The sequence below is a fragment of the Phocoena sinus genome, chromosome 8 (assembly GCF_008692025.1).
Source record: "Phocoena sinus isolate mPhoSin1 chromosome 8, mPhoSin1.pri, whole genome shotgun sequence".
Taxonomy (NCBI): domain Eukaryota; kingdom Metazoa; phylum Chordata; class Mammalia; order Artiodactyla; family Phocoenidae; genus Phocoena; species Phocoena sinus.
In genome coordinates this window covers 71831018-71855894 of record NC_045770.1, presented here as the reverse complement: position 1 = coordinate 71855894, position 24877 = coordinate 71831018, and the positions used below count along the sequence as shown (strand labels likewise).

At 51.2% G+C, this 24877-nt stretch overlaps 2 protein-coding genes across 3 annotated transcripts in view; one reads left to right on the top strand and one right to left on the bottom strand.

The window, feature by feature from the left end:
• Positions 1-15487, top strand: part of SERGEF (secretion regulating guanine nucleotide exchange factor) — a 228210-nt gene extending 212723 nt beyond the window's left edge. For both annotated transcript variants that reach the window (XM_032641881.1, XM_032641882.1), the window contains exon 11: positions 15125-15487. In XM_032641881.1, the coding sequence (XP_032497772.1) occupies positions 15125-15468 (344 nt within the window). In that variant the 3' untranslated portion in view covers positions 15469-15487. The remainder of the gene's footprint in view (positions 1-15124) is intronic.
• Positions 15488-20309: 4822 nt separating this feature from the next.
• KCNC1 (potassium voltage-gated channel subfamily C member 1) overlaps positions 20310-24877 on the bottom strand; it is a 44590-nt gene continuing 40022 nt past the window's right edge. Inside the window, exons 3-4 of the mRNA XM_032641945.1 lie at positions 23682-23870; positions 20310-21706 (exon numbers count right to left, since the gene is read on the bottom strand). Coding sequence (XP_032497836.1) covers positions 21642-21706; positions 23682-23870 — 254 coding nt within the window. The 3' untranslated portion in view covers positions 20310-21641. The remainder of the gene's footprint in view (positions 21707-23681; positions 23871-24877) is intronic.

Genomic DNA, 24877 nt, shown 5'->3' with positions numbered 1-24877 from the left:
GCAGGTGCCTTCGACATGGGCTGTCCCGACTGCCCCCTCCAAACTCACCCACTGCAGGTCCTTTGGATTGGTGGCCCCTGTGGACGGGCTGCCCAGCTCTCTGACTTGGCTTCGCCTCAAGGAAATGAGCTTCTCCCGGGGCAAGTGACATCCATTCATTTTTAGAACAGATGTTCATTGAGCGCCTTTTATGTTCCTCTAACTGTTCTAAGTGCTGGGGATGCGGCAGTTGAACAAAATGAAATTTTTGCTCTCTTGGAGTTGCCCATTCTAGTGGGGAGACAGACAAATAGGTATATGATGGGGTATGACATGCTAGGAAGGAAAATAAAACAGTGTGAGGGGTAGAAGGATGGGGTTGAGTGGTCAGGGAAGGCCCTCTGAGAAGGTGACATTTGAACTAAGACCCAAATGAAAGGAGGGAGAGAAAGAACCGTGTGGATATCTAGGGAGGAGCATTCCAGGCACAGTGAATGGCCAGTGTGAAAGCTAACTCTGGAAGCGTGCCTGGCCAGTTGGAGGAACAGCAAGGAGGCCGGTGTGGCTGGAGAGGAGTGAGTGAGGATGAGAGTGGCAGCAGTGGAGGGAAGGGAGCTGGGGACCAGATGGTGTGGAACCTTAGAGACCAAGAGCCAAACTTTGGATTTCCTTCTGAGCTGGGGTGCCACTGGAGGATTTGCACCCTGGGGACACATGCCTGGCTTCAGCCTTAGAGCCTCCAGCCCCCTTGTCTGGGAAGGGAATCTGTCACCTGGGACCGAGCCCACAGGAGGCTGAGTAGCCCCTGCTGGGGACGTGAACAGTCACACAGGCAGGGAGCCCAGCGACACTTGCCAGGCCTCCCCAGCTGCAGTTGTTTCTTCCAGGCCAGGGTAAAGGGTCTTTTGGAGCTGGCTTCCTCCAGGCCCCCATGTCTGGGTGGCCTTACACTCCTCGGAGTTAGAAGGCATCCCAAAGAGAGTCTGGTGGCAGGGCTGCAGCATTCCGGGTGCCTGCACTCCATCCTCCTCTGCGAGTGCCGCTTCTCCCGCTGATGCCCCGGCCCAGGGGAGGAGCCCTGCGCCTGTGTATCCCAGCCCAGCAGCCTGGCCGCTCTCCAGCCTGAGAGAAGAATGCTGCTTCCCACAGGACCAGTGGGAGAACTCGGGCCGGTGGGTTATAATTATCCAAAGTGCTAATTTTGTTTCAAATGTTATGTGTTTTTTATGAAGTAGGGACATTCACAAAAGAAATTTATATATTAGCCCATGTAGTATGCATTTGTCCCAGTCGTGCACTTCATTCAAGAAACTGGAATTCAGAGTGATAAAGTCACCATATATTGACCCCATCGAATCATAAGCGCACCGGGCTGCCCACTGCTCACCTGGTAGCTCCTGCCATTTGTTATTTCCACGGTTTCCCGCTTCTCACTCAGGTCATTCATTCATCTCTAATGAGTACTTCCATCTTAAAATGTCCAACACAGAACTCTTGATTTTCTCCCCAAGCCGACCCCTCCCCACAGGCTTCCTCACCTTGATAAACAGCCTGACTCTCCACCCATCGCTCAGGGAATCCATCTTGAACCCTTCTTTCACTTACTCCCTGTGAAATTCCATCAGCAGGTCCTATACGCCCTACTTCCAAAATAGATTGTAAATCCAGTTGTTTCTCTGTCCCCACTGCTACCAGCCCACTCCAAGCACCACCCAGTCCTGCCTGGCCTGGTCCTCTGCAGTGCAGGGGCCTCCTGAACCATCTCCCTCTATTTTGTCCTTCACCAAGTGGCCTTTTCAAATATAAGTCAGACCTGATCACCCACTGCTTAAAACGCTCCAGTGGCTCCTCAGCCTCCCCACAAAACACTCCTGGCCTCCCCCCAGCCTTCCCGAGGCCCTGCCTTCCCTTCACGCGGAGGCCTGCCTCTCCCCTGGCTCTTGGCCCCAGACCCCACTGGCCTCCTGCCTGTTCCGGGAACCGGCAAAACTTCCCACTTCGGGCCTTTCTGTTTGTCGTTTCCTCTGCCTGGAAAGCCCGTCCTCCAGGTGATTGTATGGCTGGCTCTTCCTCAACTTTCAGGTCACAGTTCAGAGGCCACCTTACTGGAGAGAACGTCCTACCACCTGTCCTTCTAATCATATCACTCTGTTTTGGTTTCTTCATAACTCTTATCGCTAGCCACATGCTGATGATTTGTATGTCTGCTTGCTCGTTGGTCCCTCGTTAGAACGTAAACCCCTTGAGGACAGGAGCCTTGGGCCTTGGTCTCTGCTGTACCCCTCCCGCTAGAGCCGTGCTTGAACCTTACGGGCACTTTGTAACTGTTCATCCACTCACTTATTCATTCACCTCTGGTACATAAAACTAGAGATAAATAGGCGGAGCACAGAAGAATTTTAGGGCAATTAAACTATAATGATGGATAACATGTCTTTATACATTTGTTCAAACCCATAGAATGTACACCACCAAGAGTGACCCCTAATGTACACATGGGCTTTGGGTCATAATGATGTGTCACTGTAGGTTCACTGATTGTAACAAATGTACTGCTCAAGTAGGGGATGTTGATAGCGGGGAGGCTGTGAATGAGTGGAGGCAGGGAACTTTCTGCTTAATTTTTCTGTGAACCTAAAACTGCTCTAAAAAGTAACATTTTTTTAAAAGAAAACAATGCATTAATATAAATTGAAAGTATTAATCCCTTAGTTGCTTCCTATTTTGTACTATAATTTTTTTAATGTCATGAAGTTCAATAAAAGTTGACTGTCTGGAAAAAAAAAAAGATAAATAAGAGACAGACTGTATCCCCAAGGGGGTTTGGTCCTCTTGAAGAATCAGCCACTGCCTTTCTGGGCGTACATTTTCCAGGGCACCCGTCTCCCTGCGCTATCACAGTGGGATGGGTGGCCACCTCCTGACCTAGCATTTGTACTGTGTAGGAGCTGTGTAGCAAGTGGATTGGGCTAAATTGGGCACAGCACCCAACCCAGAGCATACACTCAGAAGGTATTTATGAAGTGATTGGAAAGCATAGGAAGAATTCCTTCTCAGGTTTGTGTCATCCAGTGGCTTCTCAGTGGACTCTAGTGCTCTAACCTCCTAATCTGCGTGTGGTTTCTTATGGACCTGCTGCTGGGTTCCAGAACAGACCTTCTTACACCCACCCCCATTACCGCTTTAGCTCCCAGCCTCCTCTCCTGCACACGGGTTGTTCCCAAGCAGGTGTGGGGAGAACAGTGTCGAGAGGGTCTGCTGTGACCAGGCTCCAGGAACAGCATCAGGCCAGCTTCTCCGGGCCCCAGAGCTGCATTGTGCCCCTGCCCCTCTGCTGGTGCCCCTCAGAGATATTTCTTGCAGACATCTTGAAATTTCCGGTCAGGTCCAAACACCAGCACCCAGGCCAGGCTGCAAGGAAACATAGTGCAGCAGCTCCTGCAGAAACAGTTTAGTGCTGGCCATGGGCTATGGGGAGAGTCAACGGACTTGGACTCCAACACGGCTAATGTGGCTTCAGGCTAAACTGATAGAGGCAGCCTCTGGGACCAGGTGTGCATCTAGATAGAGCCCTTGGCCCGTTTGGGGAACGTACTTCTAGAGGGATGATGACAACTTGGAACCTACCAAGAGGAGGGGGCCCTGACTGGCCATGGAGGCAGGCCACCAGGTTATACAGAGGGATGATATATCACCCGAGTTAAAAAGTCTAAGAGGATAGGAGAACCATGTGCAAAACACTTAAAGGGATTAAACTCCACAGGTGCCATGCTGTGCCCTTACTGCTCCATCGCCAGAGCCAGACCCCTGCTGGCAGCACCGGACTCCACCTCTGGCCTGCTTGTTCACAGCCTCGCCCTGGAGCCACATCCCAGGGCATGCTCCTCCTCTGGGACCTCTCCCAGAGTCTGTTTTTTCATGAATAGAGTGTGATCAAAATACCTCCTTCCCAGGGCTGCTCTGTTAAATGAGATGGGTCACGCAGAGCCCTTAGCACAATACATGATCATAGTAGGCCCTCGAGAGGCTGAGTTGCCTTTTCTGTTCCTTCTCCCAGCGCAGCCAAGAAGCCCAGAAAGCTAGCAGTTCTGACAGAGAACACAGAATTCAGAAAGACAGTCTGTGGGGAGGAGTTCAGTTGTTTATAAAACAGGCCAACACGTTTCCACCTCGTAAGTTCTAAATCCATCATCCCTAGCTCCCTAAATCTAAGAATAGTCACCCAATGGAGCCAACGTGCCGCAGCACGCTCTCTCCGCAGGTGACCGCGGCCGCGCAGCCACAGCAGCCTCAGCGCCTCCTCCTGCGGTGGGAGTGGGGAGGGCTGGCCTCCGCCCCTCCCAGCTTGGCTGTTTCTGAACCTGTCTCAGATTCAACTTTCTTTCCCTTCCAGATCCTTCCTCACTGGGCTGTTTTAACCATCAAACCTCAGTGATACAAAGGGGGAGATAGCAGTGGGAAGGTGTATAGGGGGGCACCTTTGGTGAGATGCTGCCCCACTTCTGGGCCTCAGTTTCCTCTTATGTAAACTATGAGGGATATGTAAAGGGATAGAGAACTACTGAGAGAACTGAACAACCTTTTAAGCTACAAGAAGTTCTAGAGCAGTCCCAGCCTTGCAGCCTCAGAACAAGACCTCTGAGGGCAAACCCATCAATTCAACCCGTTTTTATTTATCCTCTGAACCGGGGCCGCTCCTCTGTCAGGTCCGAGGGAGCCAGCCTGAGGACCTGGGTGTGTGGCCCCCTCTTCTGCTCTTCTGCCTACACCTTCCTTCTCTCTCTCTCCCTCATACGCATCCGTACCCACCACACCGCCGCGCAAATTCGCCAGGCTCAGAAGGACATTTGCTCTGTCTCATCCCAGAATCTGCCCACTGTTAGGAATGCCCTCGCCAGCTGGGGGCTCAGGACCTCTGGCGCAGGCCACCTGCCACTCTCCAGGGTGGCCTTCCAGTCCTTATGGCATTCTTCCTGATGGTGAGCAGAAATCAGCCTGCCCATGGCATCTCCTCCCCACATCTGTGGACTCTCTTTTAGCCTCTGGGAGAGAAGAAGACAGCTCCGTGCTCTTGGTAGCCATTCATTCATTTGTGTGTTCATTCATTCAAACAACAGGTATTAGTACTAATGAACTGTTAGTACAGTTTCAGGTGCTGAGAAATAGTAGCAAACAAAGAGTCCTGCTCTCAAAGAGCTTGTGTTCTGGTCAGGAGAGAGATAATAAATAACCACTTAAAAATATAAAGAAAAATAAAGCAAGTGAGGAGACAGAGATGGGGTGGGATGTAGATTGCTACTTCATATAGAGTTGTCAGGTAAGGCCTCTCAGATAAGGTGACATTTGAACAAATACATGACAACACGAGGGAGTGAACCTGTGGACATCAGGACAAGAGCATTCCGACTGCAGGAACAGCAAACGCAAAGGCCCTGAGGCCAATACTGTTTGAAGAACAGGAAGGAAGTCAGTGTAGCTATGGTGACGTCAGCAAGGTGGAACTTGACAGGACATGAGGTCCAGGAGGAAGCCAGCTGTTGTTTATGAGTCAGAGGAGAAGCCATTGGAGGATTCTGAGCACAGCAGTGCCATGTCGACTTAGTGCCAGGTTTTAACAGGATCCCTCAGGTTTTGTGTAGAGAATACAACAGAAGCAGCAGAGAGGGCAGGTAGGAAGCCCTTGCAGGAGTGCCAGTGTGAGGTGATGGGCTGGTGAGAAGTGGCCAGATTCCAGCTGTGTTTAAAACATTACCTTCCTAAACCCCTCATCTTTTCTTACTCGGTGGATGGCCACAGTGTCCTCTCTGGCCTCGTTGCCTTTAGCCCTCATCCCCCATCTCTTCCTCTCACCCCGTTCTCAGTGCTGTCATGGATCCTTGTCTGGAAAGGACCCCAGGCCAGCCATCTTCTACTTAGCCTTCCCTGAGGCAACTTTGGCTACAATACCAAAATATCTCCAGAGTAACACTGGGGGCTAACAGCCCCACTTCCTGATTCTGGAATGGCTTCTTCCTGCTGCTTCAGATCCTGCCTCGAGGGCATCTTTGGCCCTGGAGAGTGATGGATGGTCTACTAATTGAAAGGGTCCTGCACTGACAGTGCCTCTTCCCTCAGACTGGCCCATTGGGACCGTTGTCCTCACAGCCATTCTCTAGGCCGTTCTGTTGTAGGAGCTGCCCCTCTCTGGGCAGTGTAACCAGGGACAGAGACTCACAGCTCTCTGTTCTTGAGGCCGGTGGCCAGGAGGCAGCTCTGGTCACAGATCAGGGAATAAAGACAAGCAGCCAGGCACAGGACTGGAGTTGATCTCAGCATTATGTGTGTGTATACTCCTCCCCTGCTGCTCTCCAGACAGAGCAGGGGGCTCAGAAAGACTGTGGGCAGGGGAACAGCCCAGAGGTATTCACTTCCACTCAGTAGCTCTATCATGAGTGCCTGTACCATGTGCCTGAGGGCTGATTGGTGAGCGTGTCCTGCTCACAGCACCTGGCTCCCATCCCCAGCTCACAGTTACAAATAGAAACACCTCGAGATCCAGGAGGAGTGTGGTGTGTGTGCTAAGAGAGCTCTGGGTATCTTAAGAGCTCAGAGGAAGTGAAATTAATAGCCTTCTAACAGCTCAGGAGGACCCAGCCCTACACCTGCCCACAGTTCACTCCTGCAGCAAACAGGATGCCATCAGGCTCAATGAAGGCAGCTCAGAGTGAGCAAATGTCAGTGGGTACCCTCTATTTAAGACTGGTAAACTCTTATTCATCCTTCAAAACCCAGCTAAGAATTAACCCCTGGAACTTTCAGTGTCACCTGCCTCCCCTCCCAATAGAGTGTATCATCCTCTCTATGCTGCCTCTGTCGGTTAGAAATACTGTTATTTTTTTGATCATCATCCTGTGTTATTGCTTTTTAAAATATATGAACACACAACAAAGAAAATCTCAGTTGCCCTTCCCCCATTTCTCCCTCTCTTCCTCAGAGACTATTCTCTGTTTGGGATATATTCTTCAGGATCTGTACATACAGAAATATATAGGGGCTTTGCATAAATTGAATCATACTCTCTATATTGTTCTACAGCCTATTTTCTCTTAAAAATGTCTGCAATATCTTGCCATGTCAGGCCACAGAGTGCTACCTCATTATTTTTATTTTTATTTTTATTTTTTTGCGGTACGCGGGCCTCTCACTGTTGCGGCCCCTCCCGCTGCGGAGCACAGGCTCCGGACGCACAGGCCCAGCGGCCATGGCCCACGGGCCCAGCTGCTCCACGGCATGCGGGATCCTCCCGGACCGGGGCACGAACCCGCGTCCCCTTCATCGGCAGGTGGACTCCCAACCACTGCACCACCAGGGAAGCCCTACCTCATTATTTTTAATAGCTGTATATTATTCAACCGTAGGGTCAAACTGTAGTTTCTTTACACACTCCTCTGTTGATGGGTATTTAGGGGTTTCCCCCCAGTCTTTCACGATTACAAACAATGCTACAGTAAACACCGTTGTGCCAGCCTCCTTGCGTACACATGCCATTGGTCCCTGTAATCGTCATTCCCCACGGCTGTCTACCCGAGTGGCCTGGGAGCCCCAGGGCAGAAACTGGATTTTCCTCTTAGGGGTGTTTTGTCCATACAGGGCCCAAGCCAGAAGAGGCGTCCACATGATGAGATAAATGGACTCATCTGAGCAAAATCACGACTGTGTGAAAGGCCTGGGTGAACTCAGGGATCAGCAGCAAGCCCATGGGGCTGGAACAGAGGAAAGAGCGGTGATGCGGCCAAGAGGGACAGGCTGCCCTGAGAGCCAGATAAGAGGACCATTGTAGGTAGTGGGGAGACAGGAAATTGTTCATGGGAAGACCTAGTTCATGCTGTGTTTCAGCCTGGTTTCCCCCACCCAGGCCAGCTACCTCAGAAGAAACTAGCTTTTGTAATTGTCCAAGCGAGAGAGGATCAGAACCTGAACCTCTTCTTTCTGTCCTGAGGTTGCCACCTAGACCCAAAACACTTCAGGAGGCCTGAATTCCTTGCTCACAGCAGGACCTAGGGACCACCAATTACTGCCCAAAGGGTGGGATACTCATGAGCTTGGGCAGCTAGACACTCAGAAGTTTCTTCCAAATTTGCCCGGCTCCAAGGCCAGCTCCGTCCACACTGGCATTGACCACCTGCCCGAATCCAGAGACTTCCTCTGCGTGAGGCGCTCAGACCTCACCCCTCCTGTCTCTCTCTCTCTCTCTCTCTGCTTGGTGTTGCAAAAGAGCGCCCTGCCTGGCGCCCAAGGTCCTTGTGAGGCCTTGTGAGGCCTAGGTCCTTGACAGGCAAGAGACAAGGTGAACCATTGGCTGCCTAACTTTTCGCACCATCCCGCCCTCCTCTCTCCACTCCACCAGATGCGGATGGGAGTGGGGTGCGGCAGGGCCTGCTGCCTCTGCCTCAGCCCCAGCGCTCACAAGGGCTCGGGGGGGTTTCTGCTCCTCCGCAGAATGCTTCTCTCACCAGCTACAGCTCTGGCCTGCCATCACTGACCTTGTTCCTGTACAAGTGCGCCATGACTCTCTACCTTTTCTTCATTATCTGAGGAACAGAGGTTTGGCTAGAGAGAACAATATATATTAACAGAAGAGGTTCTGGAGTCCTACTGCCTGGGTTTCAGTTCAGCTCTGCTTCTCACCAGCTCTGTGACCTCGCACAGTTCATACCACCTCCCTGGTGTGTTAGGCTGTACCTCACAGTCTTGTGAGGATTTAGTGAATTAGTACGTATAAAGTGCTTATCACAGGGCCTGGCATACACTAAGTATTCGGTGACTTTATTACCGTTTTGGAACTAGTGAAGGAGCCTGAGACTCAGGAGTCCTGGATCCTAGTCCTGACTAGGGCGGCCACATGACCATGGACAAGTTCTTTTACCTCTCTGAGCCTAGTTTCCTCATCTGTAAAATGGAGGTAAGAACACCTCAGAGAGTTGCTGTGAGAATTAAGGTAACGTTTATGTGAAGCTGAGAAGCACCATCCCTAGGTTGTAGCCCTCATCTTCATGGTCAGAAATGGCAGCTAGAGCTCCAGCCATCACATCCACATTTCCAGTGACAGGATGGAGGAAGGGGCAAAGGGCACATGCCATCTGTCTTTGAAGGAAGGATCCCATAAGCTACTACAGAACATTTCAGCTCAAATCTCATTGGCCACACCCTGCTGCAACAGAGGTTGGGAAATATAGTCTCCATTCTGTGGTTCAGGGACAACCAGGAGTTTCTGTCACACGTACTCAGGTGTTTGCCCCTCCTAGGCAAGACCCTCCAGCAGAAACGCTGCCGCCTTCCTAGAGTTGGGCTGCAGTCCCAGCACCATAAGGCCCTGTGAGGACCCAGGTTGCCAAGAAGCTCAAGCAGGTGCCACAAGACCTGAACAGATTTGGGTACTGTGTCCAGCCTGTGATGGGGACCCTGCCAGCCCTGAGGTTCCGCTGCCTGCAGGGCTCTTAGGCTGACGCAAGTGTGGTGGGCCATGAGCTTTGTCACTTGTCAGAGCCTGCATCAACTCCACTGAGCCCCGTGAGCAAGGGCCCAAACTCTGAAGAGGCTAGGGAATCCCTCTGTAACTATGAGCTCTCCACCCAAGGCTCAGCCATGTGCCCCGGGGCCAGTAAAACAGATCTAGACCAATCAGATGGGATCTCAGTGTCCTCAAGAACCTGGCGAGTGCCGGGCACACTGCAGAGAGTCCTCTGTCATGCCAGGCATCGTCATGAACTCACCTGTTTCGAAAACTGGGTGTCCCGTATTCCAGTTAGCTTAGGAAGAGGCTTATCATGGCTGTCCTTCCTCTCACCTCTACATGAGAACAGCCTGCATAGTAGCATCTTGCTGAGTCCGGACGGCCTTTCCATCTTCACTGTGCCGCTGAAGAGGTGGCCCTAAGTGAGGGTGAGGGGCAGGGGGTGTGCTTGAAAGATATTCTAAAATGCTGGAGGAGCTCAGAACTGAAAAATGTCCTGTGTGAGTCCTTCTGTTACTGGGATGGCCCATCTTTCATTCTCCGAGTTCAGCAGCCTGGTTTCTTTCTATAGGAGGTTTGTTTAAAGTGTTGGGGAACCCCTGACTTGTCATTCCACCCTAGGCCTCCCCATCTGCTGGGAAGGTTTGCCACCAGCATGGCCTTCCTTGCCTTTTCCTCCTTTCCCCATGGTCTGCTTCATACGTGGGTGTGAGCTGTCACCATGTGTCAGGCACTGTGCCAGGGCATTAAATGTACATCAGCACATGCAGGCCTCCTCCTAGCAACCCTGTGAGGTAGCTGGGGACAGACGTACCATTGTCACACAGCTGTGTGGTGATGTGGGACCCAGGACAGCATAGCACAGTCCACAGTATGTATTATATATATACCAGGGGCTGACGGAGTACAACCCACGGGCCTGCTGTGTACGGCCTTGTGAGCTAAGAATGATTTTTAAAGGCTTGTAATAAAGAATAAGAATATGCAACAGAGACCGAATGAGACCATCGAACCTAAAGTATTTACTGTTTGCCTTTATAGAATAACTCTGGCAAACCCTGGTGTAGAATATGCAGAGTTTAGCACAGATTCCGGAGCCACACTGTCTGGGTTCTAGCGCCTCAGTTTCATTAACTATAAAATGAGAATAATCTATAAAACATGGCTGCCTCACAAGGTTGTTAGAATTAAATGAGATAAAGAATATAAAGCACCTAACCTTGAGTCAGTTTCTTTGGAAGTACTGGGGGAAACTGTATCTGAGCCTTTGCCAGGCTTCTCAACCCAGTAGGCTACCCCGGCCCCAAATAGGCTTCCTTAGAGCGTTTCCTTTGGCAGGAGGAGAGGGACCTGCCAGCTGCCCGTTGTGCCACGTCCTGCTGGTAGGTCAGCGCTGCCTTCCTCCCACCCCCATTCCTGCTGACCGTCAGCTGGTGCCACTCACCAGGGCTGGGCGCAAAGCCCATGCCAGGTGCCGAGCTAGGCCCGCAGGTACCAAGCCTGTTCCATTCTCCACCTCATGCCTCAGATCCACCTGGCTGAAACTCCTGCTTAACTGCAGGACTTGTGGCCTGGGGTTCATCCTCTCTGTGTGCATTTCCTCATTCATGTGCCAAACAGGCAGACATCTGTGTTTCCCCAAGCCCAAGCTTTTGGCTAATGATTGCCTTCCTACCAGGGAAAAGGAAAGAGAAGGGTAATCCTGGACAAGCCAGCCTCCCTCTGTGAAAGAGCGGTCTGCAAAACAGATTTTCAGTGGTTAATGAGTGAAATGTAAAGATTTTTTAAGAAACTCAGGTCATTGAAAAAAATCAAAAGAATATTTTCTGATCTGGATAGGGATAGGCTTTCAATTCTTACAAACTATGGAAGAAATGATAAGATAAAAAAACAAGAAATCGTACTACTAGAACCATAAAATTTATGTTTTACATCAAAAGACCTAAAACAAAATTTTAAATCAAACTGAGAAAAAATAGTTCTGCCAGATATGGCATAGAATTAATATTCTTAAAATAAAAATCTTTAAAACAATAAGGCTCTTGAGAACAACAACATCAGCAAATTTTCATTTAGGACAGTAGTGCCCCCTTATCCACAGTGTTGCTTTCAGCAGTTTCAGTTACCCCACTGTCAACCACAGTCAGACAATATTAAGTGGAAAATTCCAGCAATAAACAACTCTTTTAAATTGTGTGCCATTCCAAGTAGTGTAATGAAATCTTGCTCTGTTGTGCTCCATCCCACCCAGGATGTAAATCAGCCCTTTGTCCAGCCCATCCACACTGTACATGCTACATGCCCGTGAGTATAGGAAAAACCAGTATACATAGAATTTGGTACTCTCCATGGTTTCAGGCATCCACTGGGGGTCTTGGAAAGTGTCCCCTGCACAAAAGGGTGGACTACTGTACTATGTATTTTATATATACTTGCTCATTTAATCCTTATAAATGAATAAATATTTATAACCTTTATGATAAAGGTACTATTATTATCCCCATTTAACAGATGAGGGGACTGAGGCTCAGAGAAGCTAAGTAACTTGCCCAAGGTCACGGCTAATAAATGGAGAAGATGGGATTGAACCCAGGCCCTCTGGATCTTGGGTCTGAGCACTTAAACTCTTCTATATGAAACAGGAAAAATGTATTAAGCAGACAATACACAAAAGAGGAAATTCAAATATGTGAGGAAAATAAGAATTACTTTTCAATTTCTTTGGGAATCAGAAAAGTACAAATAAAAATAATGAGATACCGTTTTTGTCTTCAAATTAGAAAAGGTTTTTAAATACTATAATAACTAATGAATACTGGCGATGCTGGAGTGGTACAGAGTCCCACAGATTGTTGTAGTTGTATTCAAGTGGCCTTTCCGCAAAGTATTCTGGCAGTACTCAAAACAATACTCAGGAATCTCAAAAATGTCCATACCATTTGACCAGGAATTCCCATTCTAAGAATCTAATTTGAGAAAATAGAGATGTAGACAAAGATTCATGCACAAAGATGTTCATAGAAGTGTTATACAAAATAATGAAAAATTAGAAACAGCCTATCTATCTGATAATGGGATACAGGTTAAGGAAATTGTTTAATCTCCATAATGGGCAATTAGGCAGTCATTTTACATAAATCTGGACAACAAAATAGACCATAAACAAAGTGAAGAGACACCACAGACTCCTGGGAGAAGACACTTGCAATGCTTATAACAATTATATAAACAAAAGAATACTTATAAATCAGTAAGAAAAAGGCAAACAAAGAGCAAAACAGGCAAAGAATGTAAACACGCAATTCATAGAAAAAGCAATTTAGGGCTAGTAACATAAAGACATGCTCCATCTCACTAGTAGTCAAGAAAATGCAAATTAATCACATGTACTTAATCAGAATAGCAAGAGTCTAAAGGCAAAGATAGAGGGAAACGAATTCATATCCGTTGCTGATGGGACCATAAATGATGGGACTACAGCCATGGTGGAGAGCTGTTTGGCCACACCTGGTAAATGTAAACATGTGATTCCGCCACAATCACACTTCTAGGGATCAATGTGCACAAACACCAATTTGTACAAGGATACGTGTTCCAGGATGTTCACTGCAGTGTTGTTTATAGTAGCAACAGTAGTAATAGTATTGTTGTAAAATATTATGGTATATTATATATTGTAATATATAATGTGTAATAAAGTAGCAACAATCATCATCATTAAAGAACTGTCCATCAGAAGGGAAATGGATGAGTAAAATATGATTTATGCATAATGGGATATGTACTATGCACAGTTAAAATAAATGAACTAAATCTGTAACTGTCAGCTCAGAGAGATTTCAGAAACAATGGTATAAAGAGCAAGTCATAACAGAAGACACGTATTTGAATGACACTACTTATGTAAATCTTTAAAACAAACTAAAATTTTTATATAATATTTAAGGACACATACATGTAGAAAAATATAAAACAAGCATGCAAGTCACGTACACCAACTTAAAATAGTGGTTACTTCCAGGAAGGAGGGAATGGATGGAGGGCCAAGGATGGGAGGTGGGTCTTAAACTGTATCTTTATAATTGATTTATTTTTTTAAAGGTTGAAGCAAATATGGCAAAATGGTAACTAATGTTCTGAATCTGATTGAGGAATATGTCTTTCTGTTAAATTATTTTTTGTACTTTTCTGCATATTGAGCTTTTTCAAAATTTCAAATTATTTTTAATTTACTTTTTGAACAATTCCCAGTTCTACGGAGAAATGCTTGTGTTATTAAGGCATAAAAACAACACAATAGATACACAAATATTTACAAGTTTCACAGATTGAAGGTTTGAAAGAGATACCTAAAATATTCATAGCAGTGGGCAAAATTCTAGAAGTCTGCTTTTCTTTACACCTCTCCATATTTTTCTTTTTTTTTCCCCCTTTTTACCATGAAGATGTTTTACTTTTATATCCAGAAAAAAAAATTTTTTTAAACAACTACAGAAAAGTGTGAGCGAGTTTAGTTAGACTCCAGGAAAGGGTCTAAAACTTAGGAAGAGGTGCTGTGATGGGGTGGGAGCATCACAGGCTGTCAGAGAGACCTGTGCTCGAATGCTGGCTTGGAGATTGGCCGTAGGACTCTGAGTTCTTCCATCTTTGATCTAGTCAGCAAACCCCTGTTGAGCCGCAGCTGGGGACCAGGCACTGTGCTAGAGACAGGGCAGTGAACAGAACATATGTGTTCCTTCTCTCACTGTAGGGCAGACAGTCTAGTGAGGAGGGGATAGTAAACACATCACCACCCAGACCATCTATCCGCTGCCTGTGAGGGAAAGTACAAGGGCAATGACAAGAATCCAAGTTGATCGGGTGCCGGGGAATCTGGCCTCTGAGCATGATTTAAACAGATTCTGGAGGATGGGGGTTGTGGAGCCCAGCAAAGCCAGGACTTGGAGAGAAAGGCCGGCCTCACAGGGCATATTTCAGGGACTGAAGGAAGGCAGGGGTTCTGGCATGCAGTGGGGTGGGGCGAGTTGTGCAGGGGGACCCCAGCAGGCTGGTCCGGAGCCAGATCACTCAGGGCCTCACAGGCAAGGAAAGGCCTTTAAGGGTGGGGGGAACTCAGTGAAGGGTTGAAGCGGGGGAGTGACCTGGTTAGATCTGCATCCTCAGAGATTGTTTTGATGCTCTTTGAAGATCAGAGTTGCTGGCAAGCAGCCCAGTTAGTTAGTTGGCTTCTGGTGTGGCCCAGATGAGGGAAAATGGGGTTGGGATCAGGGTGATGGCAGTGGAGATGGAGAGGTGTGGAAGGATTTGAGAGACTTTTGGAGGCAGAATTGGCAGGTCTAGGATTGTGTGTGTGTGTTTGTGGTGGGGGGAGATGCAGGTCTGGGGGTGGGAGGTGGCACTGAGGGAGGGGCCATGGAGGAGAGCCAGGTTTGGGACCTGAATGGTTGTGGGCTGGTGGGAGTGAAGAAAAGAGCAGACTTAGGAGGGCAGGGGAGGAAGCAGAGATGGCGAGCGGGCCCCCAGGTGTGGCTGAGCTTTGGTTTCTTCCTGCGTAAACTGGGGGTTTGCAGTGATAACCTGCACCCCCAGGGTGAGTGTTTTGGCCCTGTTCCCCAGAACCACGTCTACAGCAGTCTCGTCTCTCCCTCGCAGGCGGGACGTGTTACTCTTGGGGCTGGAACGAGCACGGCATGTGCGGGGACGGCACCGAAGCCAACGTCTGGGCCCCAAAGCCCGTGCCAGCTCTGCGGTCATTGTCGGGACTCCATGTGGGCTGCGGGGCCGGCCACTCCCTGGCCCTCTGCCAGTGGCCAGCCCTCCCTGCCCTGGGCCAGCACCCCAGGGTCACTGATCCTTTCCCAGATGCCACCAAGGAAGCCGGATCTCAAGAAGCCACGGACCAAGAGAGAAACTGGAAAGACAGACATGCAGAAGCTTCTCCCCAAAGCCAATCTGACAGGTTCAGAAATGGGGGGCTTGTGACAGAGACCCTTTAATAAAGCAACTTTACCCACCCAAAGTGTCCCCAGAGAAATGCTTTGTCAGGTTGCGGTGTTGGCCTGCGAAGGATTCAGGAGGCACTCTGGGTGGGCTGACCAGACAGGAACGATAGGAGCCCAGTGTCTGGGCTCAAGGAATGGACATCCTTTCTGCCCAGCATGTGAGAATGAGGGTTCAGTCCTCACCCAAGGACATGGGAAGCAGAGGAAGGCTCCAGCCTGTCCCTAGCTGGTGAGGACAGAGAGCCCAGCTCTGTCCCCAGTGGTTGTTTTGCCCCAGCAGGCTTTGATTCAGCAAGACAAAGGTTCCTATAGGCTATGCTTAGGGCAGCCACAGGCCTCTCCTGGGGTTTCATTCTCAGCACCCAGAGCATGTAGTTTGCTGGTTCAAGTATATCGAGGAAGCCTGATCAGGTGGCTGGTTACTTGGACAGGAAGGAGTTCTTGTCTTGGTGACTAGGACCAAGGGAGAAGGCTCTGGAGGGAGGGTGGGGGGTGGAGGAAGTATAGATGAGTAAGTGGAGGAAGAGACAAAACTTCTGGAAAGACCGGGCAGAGGAGACCCCTGGGACAAACAAAGGAATCTAGAACCAATGAAACTCCCAAGATCAATGTCTTCATCTGAGCCAGGAAGGACTCTGGAGCTAGTCTGTGTGACTGTAATTGCCAAGCTGTAGTTTCGGGTGAGGGACAGACACAGCGTGGGAAGGGGGTTCTTCAGGGAAAGACCCTGACCCCTGACATCTGCCCCCAGGCCCTGGCCTCTGCAGGAGGAGGGCCCTCACGTGAAGTGGGGAGCAGGCCAGACCCCAGGCCTCAGCCTTCCCTGGGTGGCAGCTATGGCTCTGGGGGACATAGCAGCTTTCTCTCTGCTGTGGCTGGCAGCAGGCCTTTGGCCAGAGGGCCTCAGAAAGTGGCTTTCCCCAGAGGACTGAGTGGCAGTGTCTCCAGCTAGCCAGCCAGGGTTGTGGCGTGTCCCACACCACCTCCCTCTGACTCAGGAGAGCATTTGGATCTGGGAGCACTAGGCGGCAAGGGCTTGAGGATGTTATGAAACCCCAGGACTCCATGTGCACATGGAGGACCTGTAGTGACCTTCTAGCCTAGTGGCCGTCAAACTGCATTCTAGAACCCTAGCAGTCTCCTGAGAACTCAGTGGCCACCTTGTGGGCTGTGGGGAAAAGAAGGCCAAGTAGACAGAGGTCTGGGTCCCCACCCTCCACCTTATTCACAGCAGCCTCATTTCAATTTACTGTGTATATCAGGCTTCACGTAAGATTTCACTTGACAAAGGGGTCCTTGAGAAAGTTTTAAAACCACTGATCTTATCCAACGTTTTCATTGTTCATGTGGGAAAACAGAGGCCTAAAAAGGGGAAGGGACCATGTCAAGGCCATACACCTCACTCCTGGCCCAGGGTCCTGATTGGGAGGTGACCCATCCAGGGCCTCGAGCCAGACAAGGGGGGCAGACAAGGGGTGGCCCTGGGACCAGTGGGGGTTCGACTCAGGAAACTGGGGATTAGGGCCATCCTGAGCTCCCCAGGCCTGCACCTAGAGACCACCCACGGCCACTGGCTGACCTTGAACACCAGTATGTGGAGTCCTGCTCCCAGTATTGTACCCTAGAAACATCGCTGCCCTGGCCAGCAAAGCCCTTTGTCCCCCCACCTCCCAGAACCAGCAGAGGCCAGTACAGCCTCTAAAGCACTTCCAGAATGGAAGGAAGGACATCTCTGTGCAATCTGAGCTGGTTTTGCCAAGGTGACCAAGCCTTCAGAGATGGAGTAATTGGATGGCCCAGAGATGACCCAGACTGGAGCAAGTCCACCATTACTGGCCACCAGCCACTGTCCTACAGACTGGGTGGTCTGCACTGGAAGGCCACCCCACGTGGGTAAGTCCTCAGGCCCATACCTCCCAGACAGGGTTTACACTCCGGAGGAACGCACACTTTCACTGCATGGCCGTGCAGAGTTCCCCCTACCTCTTTCAGCACTTGCTGGAAGAAACCCAAATCCCAAGTCCTCTGCTGCTGAGCTCTAATGCCCCTCCCAAGGCTTCCCTGTGGGCACAAGAAAGTGTCTCGGGGCTCCTTCCCAGCCTGAAACAGGGTGAGGTGGTGCCTCAGCCCTAAATCTCGGAGCCTTGCTCGGAACCTGAGCCAGACCCTTCTTAGAAGCATGTGGAACCCAGCTAATCCATGCGTGCAAGAGTGAATGGCTCTTGGCACCGGATGACACCACAGACTGTCCAGTCCCCTCCAGTTCCTCCATTTCTCCCTCCCTAACAGTGGCGGACGGGGCTTCTGTGCATCAGTTCACTGGCCAGATTGATGAGTGCCTGAAAGCGCCAGTGGGGTGAGGGTCTGTTGGACTCTTTTCTGGACCCTTTGAACCCTACTGGTTATTCTCAGACTTGTAGATGTCCAAGCCCCTCATTTCTACTAGATTCTGAGCTCTTCAAGAGCAAGGGACCAGGTCTTGGCCAATTCTGGAATCCCTTCATTAAGGACAGGTCCTGGGACAGAGAAAGTACCCAATAAGCATGTTAGGGTCACCATAGGTGAGGAGGCTAAACGAGTGGGTTCTGCGATCCCCTCACCCCTACCCATCCTCTGCTTTCATTTCTTACAGAAGTTTGGTAACTATGCTGTGGATAGCACAACCATTTGACAGTGATTAGCTAATGAGAAAATGCCCACTCATTTCTAAGAATGACTCTTTTTCCCTATAGACTAAGTTGATTGGCCTTCATATCCCTCACCCCGCCCCTGCCGCACCCCATGAGAACGAGGGAAGGGAAAAGGAGAGGGGAGTGAGACCCCATCGTGTGCTCATAGGTCTTGGGCCCGCAGCCCCTGCAGTGATGGTCGAAGGGCAGCCACGTACCAGGCGTGAGCAGGATGTTTACATCCTAACCTACCACACACAGTCTCCCCTTGCAGGCACCCCAGCTTCCCTTGACGCCCTACCACCTTCAGTCCCAGTGGACCATCAGGCCAAAATTCGAGGAGGCTGTGCTTGAGAACAGTGAATCCAGGCCTGGGGCTCAGAGAAAGCCCTCCATCACCATCCACCACTTCCGAGTGAAGTGACTTAGTGAGAAATTGAAGTTGGGAGGTAGACAGTGAGTCAGGAAATGGGATGGGGTTCCAGGTCCTAAGGGGCACACGTGTAACTGCGGCAGGGGTCGAATTTCCCAGCGGCCAGAGCACGGAGAGGTGAGAGTTGGGAGAGGAGAGCCGGGGGGCCTTGCTAGCCAATTTAAGGAGCTCTGACTTCATTCTTAGGGCAACAGGTATTTATGCAGAAAATTGAGGTGGTCAGATGTGTGCGTGGAAGGCTCAGAGCAGTGTGTCAGTGGGCCTTCGGTCATACCCATGGCCTGAGGGCCCTGGGATTCAGGACCGGTGTTCCAATCAATTCCATCTCCAGCCCCAGCAAGGCCTCAATTAGCTTGAGACAGCTTCACCTGAGCTCTGGAGTCAGACCACCTGGGTTAAAATCTTGGCTTCATCATTCATTGGCTGTGTGGCTTTGAGCTGTTTACTTCTCTGCGCCTGTCCTCTTGCCTCTAAGATGAGCATGTTGAATTACTGTGGGTCATCATCAGACCACTTGTCTCAGATGCCCTGCACATGGCAGAAGCTCAATGTATGTTAATCCCTGTTCCCCGTTAGCTGCTGTGTCCCTGAAAACCCCTATTGCAAACAGCCACGTGTCAAGTCCCACTTGAGTCCACCAGAGGCCCTTCTTCCAGGGCGAGAGGGAACTCTGTCCTCCCTGCAGCCGCTGAGGCTACTTGGCTTCTACATCCTGCTGCTTATGAATGGCTGTTATATACATGGTGTGGATCTGGCAGCTCTTCGGCTGCATAACCCGTGGGCAGAGGCCTTGCCATGCTCACTGCTCCACTGATCCCCGCCCCACATTGGTGAGGTAAATGCTTAGAGGGGTGAGAAACTATTGGGTGAGAATTCGACACCCACCTTCAGCCTCCCACCCACCCATATATGATCGTTGTCTTGGCCATGCTGGGAGGCATCAGGGAACGGAAATCCAGGGGAAACTGACCCCCGTTTGTTTGTGGCCCTGGTCAGATCACTCCCCTCTGGGCCTCAGTTCCTCATCTGTAAAATGCTCAGAGGTGGAGTGCCATGACCATTAGGGACTTTCCACCGGAGATTCTCGAATGGATAGGAAAAGAATTGGAACCCCAATCCCCGACTCTACCCCCAGCCAAAGCCAAGTGAACAACCCAAGCAAATCAGCATCCCTAGGAGAGGGCTCCACCCCTTCCAAGATGCCTCAGGCTGAGGGAGGGGTGTGTGATGAGGTGACCACCAGACTGGGCCCAGCAAGGGTTCAGCTGGATAGGGCACCCGGACCAGTCAGACCCCTGCCTCTGGCTCCATCAGATTCAAGAATGGCCCTAGGAGGGAGGTGACCATGGTCTGCACGAGGGGCAGTGGCGGGGGCGGGAGCTGGGAGCTCCGACAAAACCAGATTCAAGGAGTCATGAATATGGCATGGATCCACGGAGAAGTTTCCGTATTGGTGAACCCCCTAGAGGATGGGCTCGTCTTAGTGCCATTTTTGACCGATACCTTCTGAGAGCTGCCTCCCTCTTCCCACCCAACAGGATCTCCAGGTTGGGGGGCAGGTGGCGGTCCTGGCTTTCCCCCAGTGAGAGGAGAGCCAGCACCTTGGGTGGGTCCCTGAGATCAGAGGAGCCAGGGCTCAGGCTCACCCCAGCCCAGCCACAGAGGGCCTGACCAGGGGCCCAGAACTGAATCGCGACACTGCCAAAGGCAATAAAAACCCAAATCCATGCTTCATCTCCAATGTCAGCTGTTTATTATTGAGGGCCAGGGCCCAGGGAGGGGAGGGTGTTGAACTAAAGCAGCATTGCTCTCTTTCCAGGAAATGTTGCGAGCTGCAGTGAGAGCTTGAGATGTTGCATTTTTTTTTTCATCTCAAGCATGTGTTTTTCAAAAATATCATCCTTCCCCACCCCTTACCCCACCACTAATTTTAGAATCAGACCAAAGCCAAGCTACTGTCCTCTGTTTCTGTTGGGGAAATACTATATTTATTCGAGATGCAGAAGCGTGTCTCTGCAAACCTCCGATTGCTTCAGGAAAACAAATCTGCTTTAGACTATACAGAAACCATGACACAGAATTTATTTCATGCTGGGGTCGCTGTGCATAACACTGGGCATGCAGTTCTCTTACTCTGAAGTTGCATACAATGCCGGGTTGTGCCTTAATCAAGGTGGAGGAGGACCAGCCCTCCCGCGGTCCTGATCTTTTTGGTGCTCTGAAGGAACGCTTGGAAAATCCATAAGGTGTTGATTATCTACTATGAACAATTTGTTATGAAAGTTGGTCGCACTGAATCTACACACCGCTAAGATGATCGAATCAACCTAGACTAGCCGCTGTCAGGGGTCTTGGGGAGACGTCCGCTGGGTCGCAAGCATGCCAAACAGAGGGAAGAAGGCGGCAGTGTGTTTCCACAATTCTATTTGGAGCAAAGTTCTCAGTTTCCGCGTGAGAGATGAACTATGAAGGGGAGGTCAATATGACCGATGACTGACCGACTGCCCTTTTGGGAACCTTTACTCTCCATTTCAATCTCGTGTACAAAAAGGGAAGCAATCCGTTCCCCATCCCCACCCCTCCCCGCCCCCCCGCTCCATCCCCCCCCAAAACGTACAGGTTTCTACCAAATGCCATTTACAGTTTGGCTCCAACAACATGTATAAAAGGAAAGCGCTTTGAAAGAAAATAGAGGACTCTTGCTTGTTTCTCTTCGTTGTTGTCGTGGTTTAGGGTAATCATACAGTTGCAGGGGATTGGTGGGTTTGGATTGCTGGGTTTTTCTGTTGAACTTCATGCAAGTCATGCTAAGGAACCCTTCCATCCCACCCCTTCCCCGAATAAAATAAAATTTTTAAAAAATGAAAAGAAGGAAAACAAATCCTCTACAGTCAGTTACCATTTGGCCGTAGAAAAGCTACGTCCGTCCTAGTACAAGGCCTGGGCCACTCGGACTCGTCCGGCAAACCTGCATGGCGTGAATTTACTCTGTCCGAGGGTGAGGAGGGGCTGCAGGTCCACCCAGATGCTTAATAGCCACCAGTGTCCTGGGCCAAGCCGCCTGGTCAAGTCACTCTCACAGCCTCTGTCGGCATATACTTAGCAATGACAGGGCTTTCTTTGCAAAGATCTGTATGTAAAGAATACAATTAACACTTGAGCTTCTCTTCTTGGCTTTCCCATCCCGCTTGGTACTTAGTTTTTACGGAAGGAGGAGGACAGACAGAACAGCCGCATGCAGAGGCAGGCAGATTCTTCTCCAGCTGGCTTGGTTCTCCCATGCAGTGAGCCAGCCTAGCACGCCTCTTTCTCTCCCTCCTGGGGGAACAGGTTAAGCTCCTAACTCTTCTCTACCCTGCACATGGCTTACGGCCTGGAATCATCCTGAGAAAGGCAAGTCCTCGGCGGCTGTCATGACTCCATGAGAGCGGGGCCGGGTTGATGCTGGTGGGGGCACTTCACCCTTGGTACCTCTGTGGGACTGCGGAGTGGGTACCACCTGTGGACAGTGGTTGCCACTGGACTCCCTGGCCACTACAGGCTGCTTCTGTCCCACACAGCCTGGGCTTCTGGAAGCCCAGTAAAGAGTCTCTCCTGTCTGCTCTTTTAGGCCACACAGATTAATCCAACATTCAAGATGAAGGAGACAGGCAGCCCACGAGACCTTACCGGGCAGAGCACAGCCACTGGGAATGGTCTACCTGCCATCCCCTGAAACCCCCTGGGCTGCCCAGTTCCTGGCTTTCTAGAGCCTCCACTTGGGAAAAAGCCAGTTGTGAAGGGGAGCATCAGGCCTATCCATGGAAGGCCAAGGATGGGGCCCACCCCCGGGGCCAGCAGCCCCCTTGCCATGCAGCACCATGCGGGGGGTGGTATGCCACACTGGGGTCCAAGGGACCTCCAGGCCAGGCGAGGAAGCAGGGACCAGCCTGGATCGGGTGAGCACACTAAGCACCAGTGACCAGAAGGACTTCCCCCGTCTCCCTGTGGGCTGCCTCTCCTCTTCCGGGTTTGCCCTTTATTCTGAGTTCTATGCTTTCTCCTTGCATATTGTTGAACCATTTCAAACACTGGAGCAGTTGTGAATGGCCACCGGCTACACCAACTGTTGCTCTAAAAAACCAACTATCTGGCCCAGCCTGCTCACCCCGGTCAGCATGCACCCCGTGTGAGCCTGTGAGCTGCTTCCCGACATGCATGAGCCGCCCAGCCAGTCCGCTGTGCCGAGGATGGCTTCCTCTGCCTTCCAGGCCCTGGCCAGTGCCTGGAGCATGGAGCTAAGGTGCGCTGGGCCCCCACCCCAAGCCTCTCCGCAGCCCATGCTCAAGCGCTAGTGGAAGCCTTTTCCCCAGGGGGTCAGCCTAAGATAAGGGTCCGATCCAAGGAGACTTTGAGCAGAGACCGCCACGGGGCTCAGCCTTCACCAACCACAAGGGGGCGCTGACCACACCCAGGGCCATGGCTGACGGGCGCTGGGGACAGAAGGGGTTGCACAGAGTCCTCCGTAACCACCTTCTCTTGGCAAGTTCTCTGTCTGCCACTAGCAGTATTCTGACTGGCACATACCTTACCTCTGCAAGGACACTGGCCTCACCTCCAAGCCCTGAAGCTACCTTTCTCTTCATGCCTCCCCTCCCACTGGTCTGTGGATTCTCTTTAAAGGATGCCACTTTCAGAACATGGATCTTGGTTGGCTAAGCCCACAGGGTCCTGGTCAGACCAGGCCCACCCCGTCGCCCTCCTCAACCAAGGGACAGGGGAGATCACTTTACTTTTGGGGTCTGACCTGCCATCTGCCAGAGCAGCCTGGGGGAGTTGAGGCTCCTCCCACATCCCCGGGTACCCCTCTGCCTTGGGGGCTGTAGTTGTCCAGCCTGTCCCCAAGTCCCTTCCTACCCCTCAGCTCAGTTCCAACCCACAGCTGCCTGGACCTCCGGTTCTCTCCGCTAGCCTGCCATCCCACTTACAACATTGGGACTCAGACCTCCGGGGGCCGACCCTGGGGCTCCTTGCCCCCCTCAGTGTGCCTGCCGGCCCCTCAGCGCCCCTTGCCCGCCGCCCCGCCCACCCATCTGCAGGGGTGCCAGGCAGCCTCCTCTACATACCCTTTCTCACTCCTCCACCAGGTGGGCACGCGTACTCCCCGGTTGATAAGAGGAAGCAGGGTCCGTATCTCTCGCGGGTGCCCGAGCGCGTAAAGGGCAGGCCCTCATCGGGAGTGAGGGCCTGGTCTATGTGGGGGCAGTCTTCGTTCGCCAGCGCGGCCTTCGCCACCTCCCCATTCAGTTTGGAATCTTCAAACATATAAGCAGAAGCTATTGAGACACTGAAAACTGTTTAGTGGGGGAGGGGGGGGAACAGGCCAGAAGTAGGGCATCGGCAAAGGGCAGCCGGTAACTGAGGATGGAAAAGCGAGCAGGCCATGGAGGGAGGCACAAGGCTGGGGGTCCCCGGCTCATTCAGGCAGGCCTTGGGCTGCCCATAGTGCTGGGGAGGAGGGTTCCTGGGTTTGCTCAAAGTTTGCAAAAAGATGAGTTGGTGATGGGCCCAGCAAGCGCAGTGCTGGGGGCCGGGCCCCAGGTCCAAGGCGGGGCCGATGAGACAGGATGGTGTGGATGCAGTCATGGGTAGAGGGCCAGACACAGAGCTCAGGGAGAAGACAGACAGACACGCAGAAACACTCCTACTCAGAGAGGCAGCCTTTTCTGACCCCTCCGCTGCCAACCAGAGCCCTGCTGCCTCCCATCCACATCCAAGCTGGCTGCTCAGGCATCCCTGGCCCCATCCAGACCCCGTCGATCGGCTCTACACCAGGCCCCATTCGGATCCCCTCTGGTCACTCGCTTCACACAGTCCCCCTCCACACCCTATCTGATCACTCAATCCCCCCATATGGACCCAATCTGGTTACTCTGTATGCTCCATCCCCCATACAGACTAGGCCTGGTCACACAGTCTCCTGGTCCCCCATGCAGACCCAGTATGACCACTCAATCTGCTCCATCCCCACACAGACTTAAGCTGGTCACTCAGTCCACTCTGATCGCCACACAGACCAAGCCAGTGTCTTCCACCCCGCTCTGCCCCAAGCAGTCCTAGTCAGCTTGCACAGGCGCAACAGGAATGTAGGCATGAGGCAGTGACAGCGGCCAGGATTTGGGAGGGGCTCCCATTCCTCTGTCTCCTCTCGGCAGCATCCCCCGCAAAGCAGAGCAAATGGATGTGTAAAGACAACAGTGGCTGATGGACTCGGGTGGGAAAGACGAGTCTTGGCCTCTGCAGTAGCCTGAGAAGGAACCTG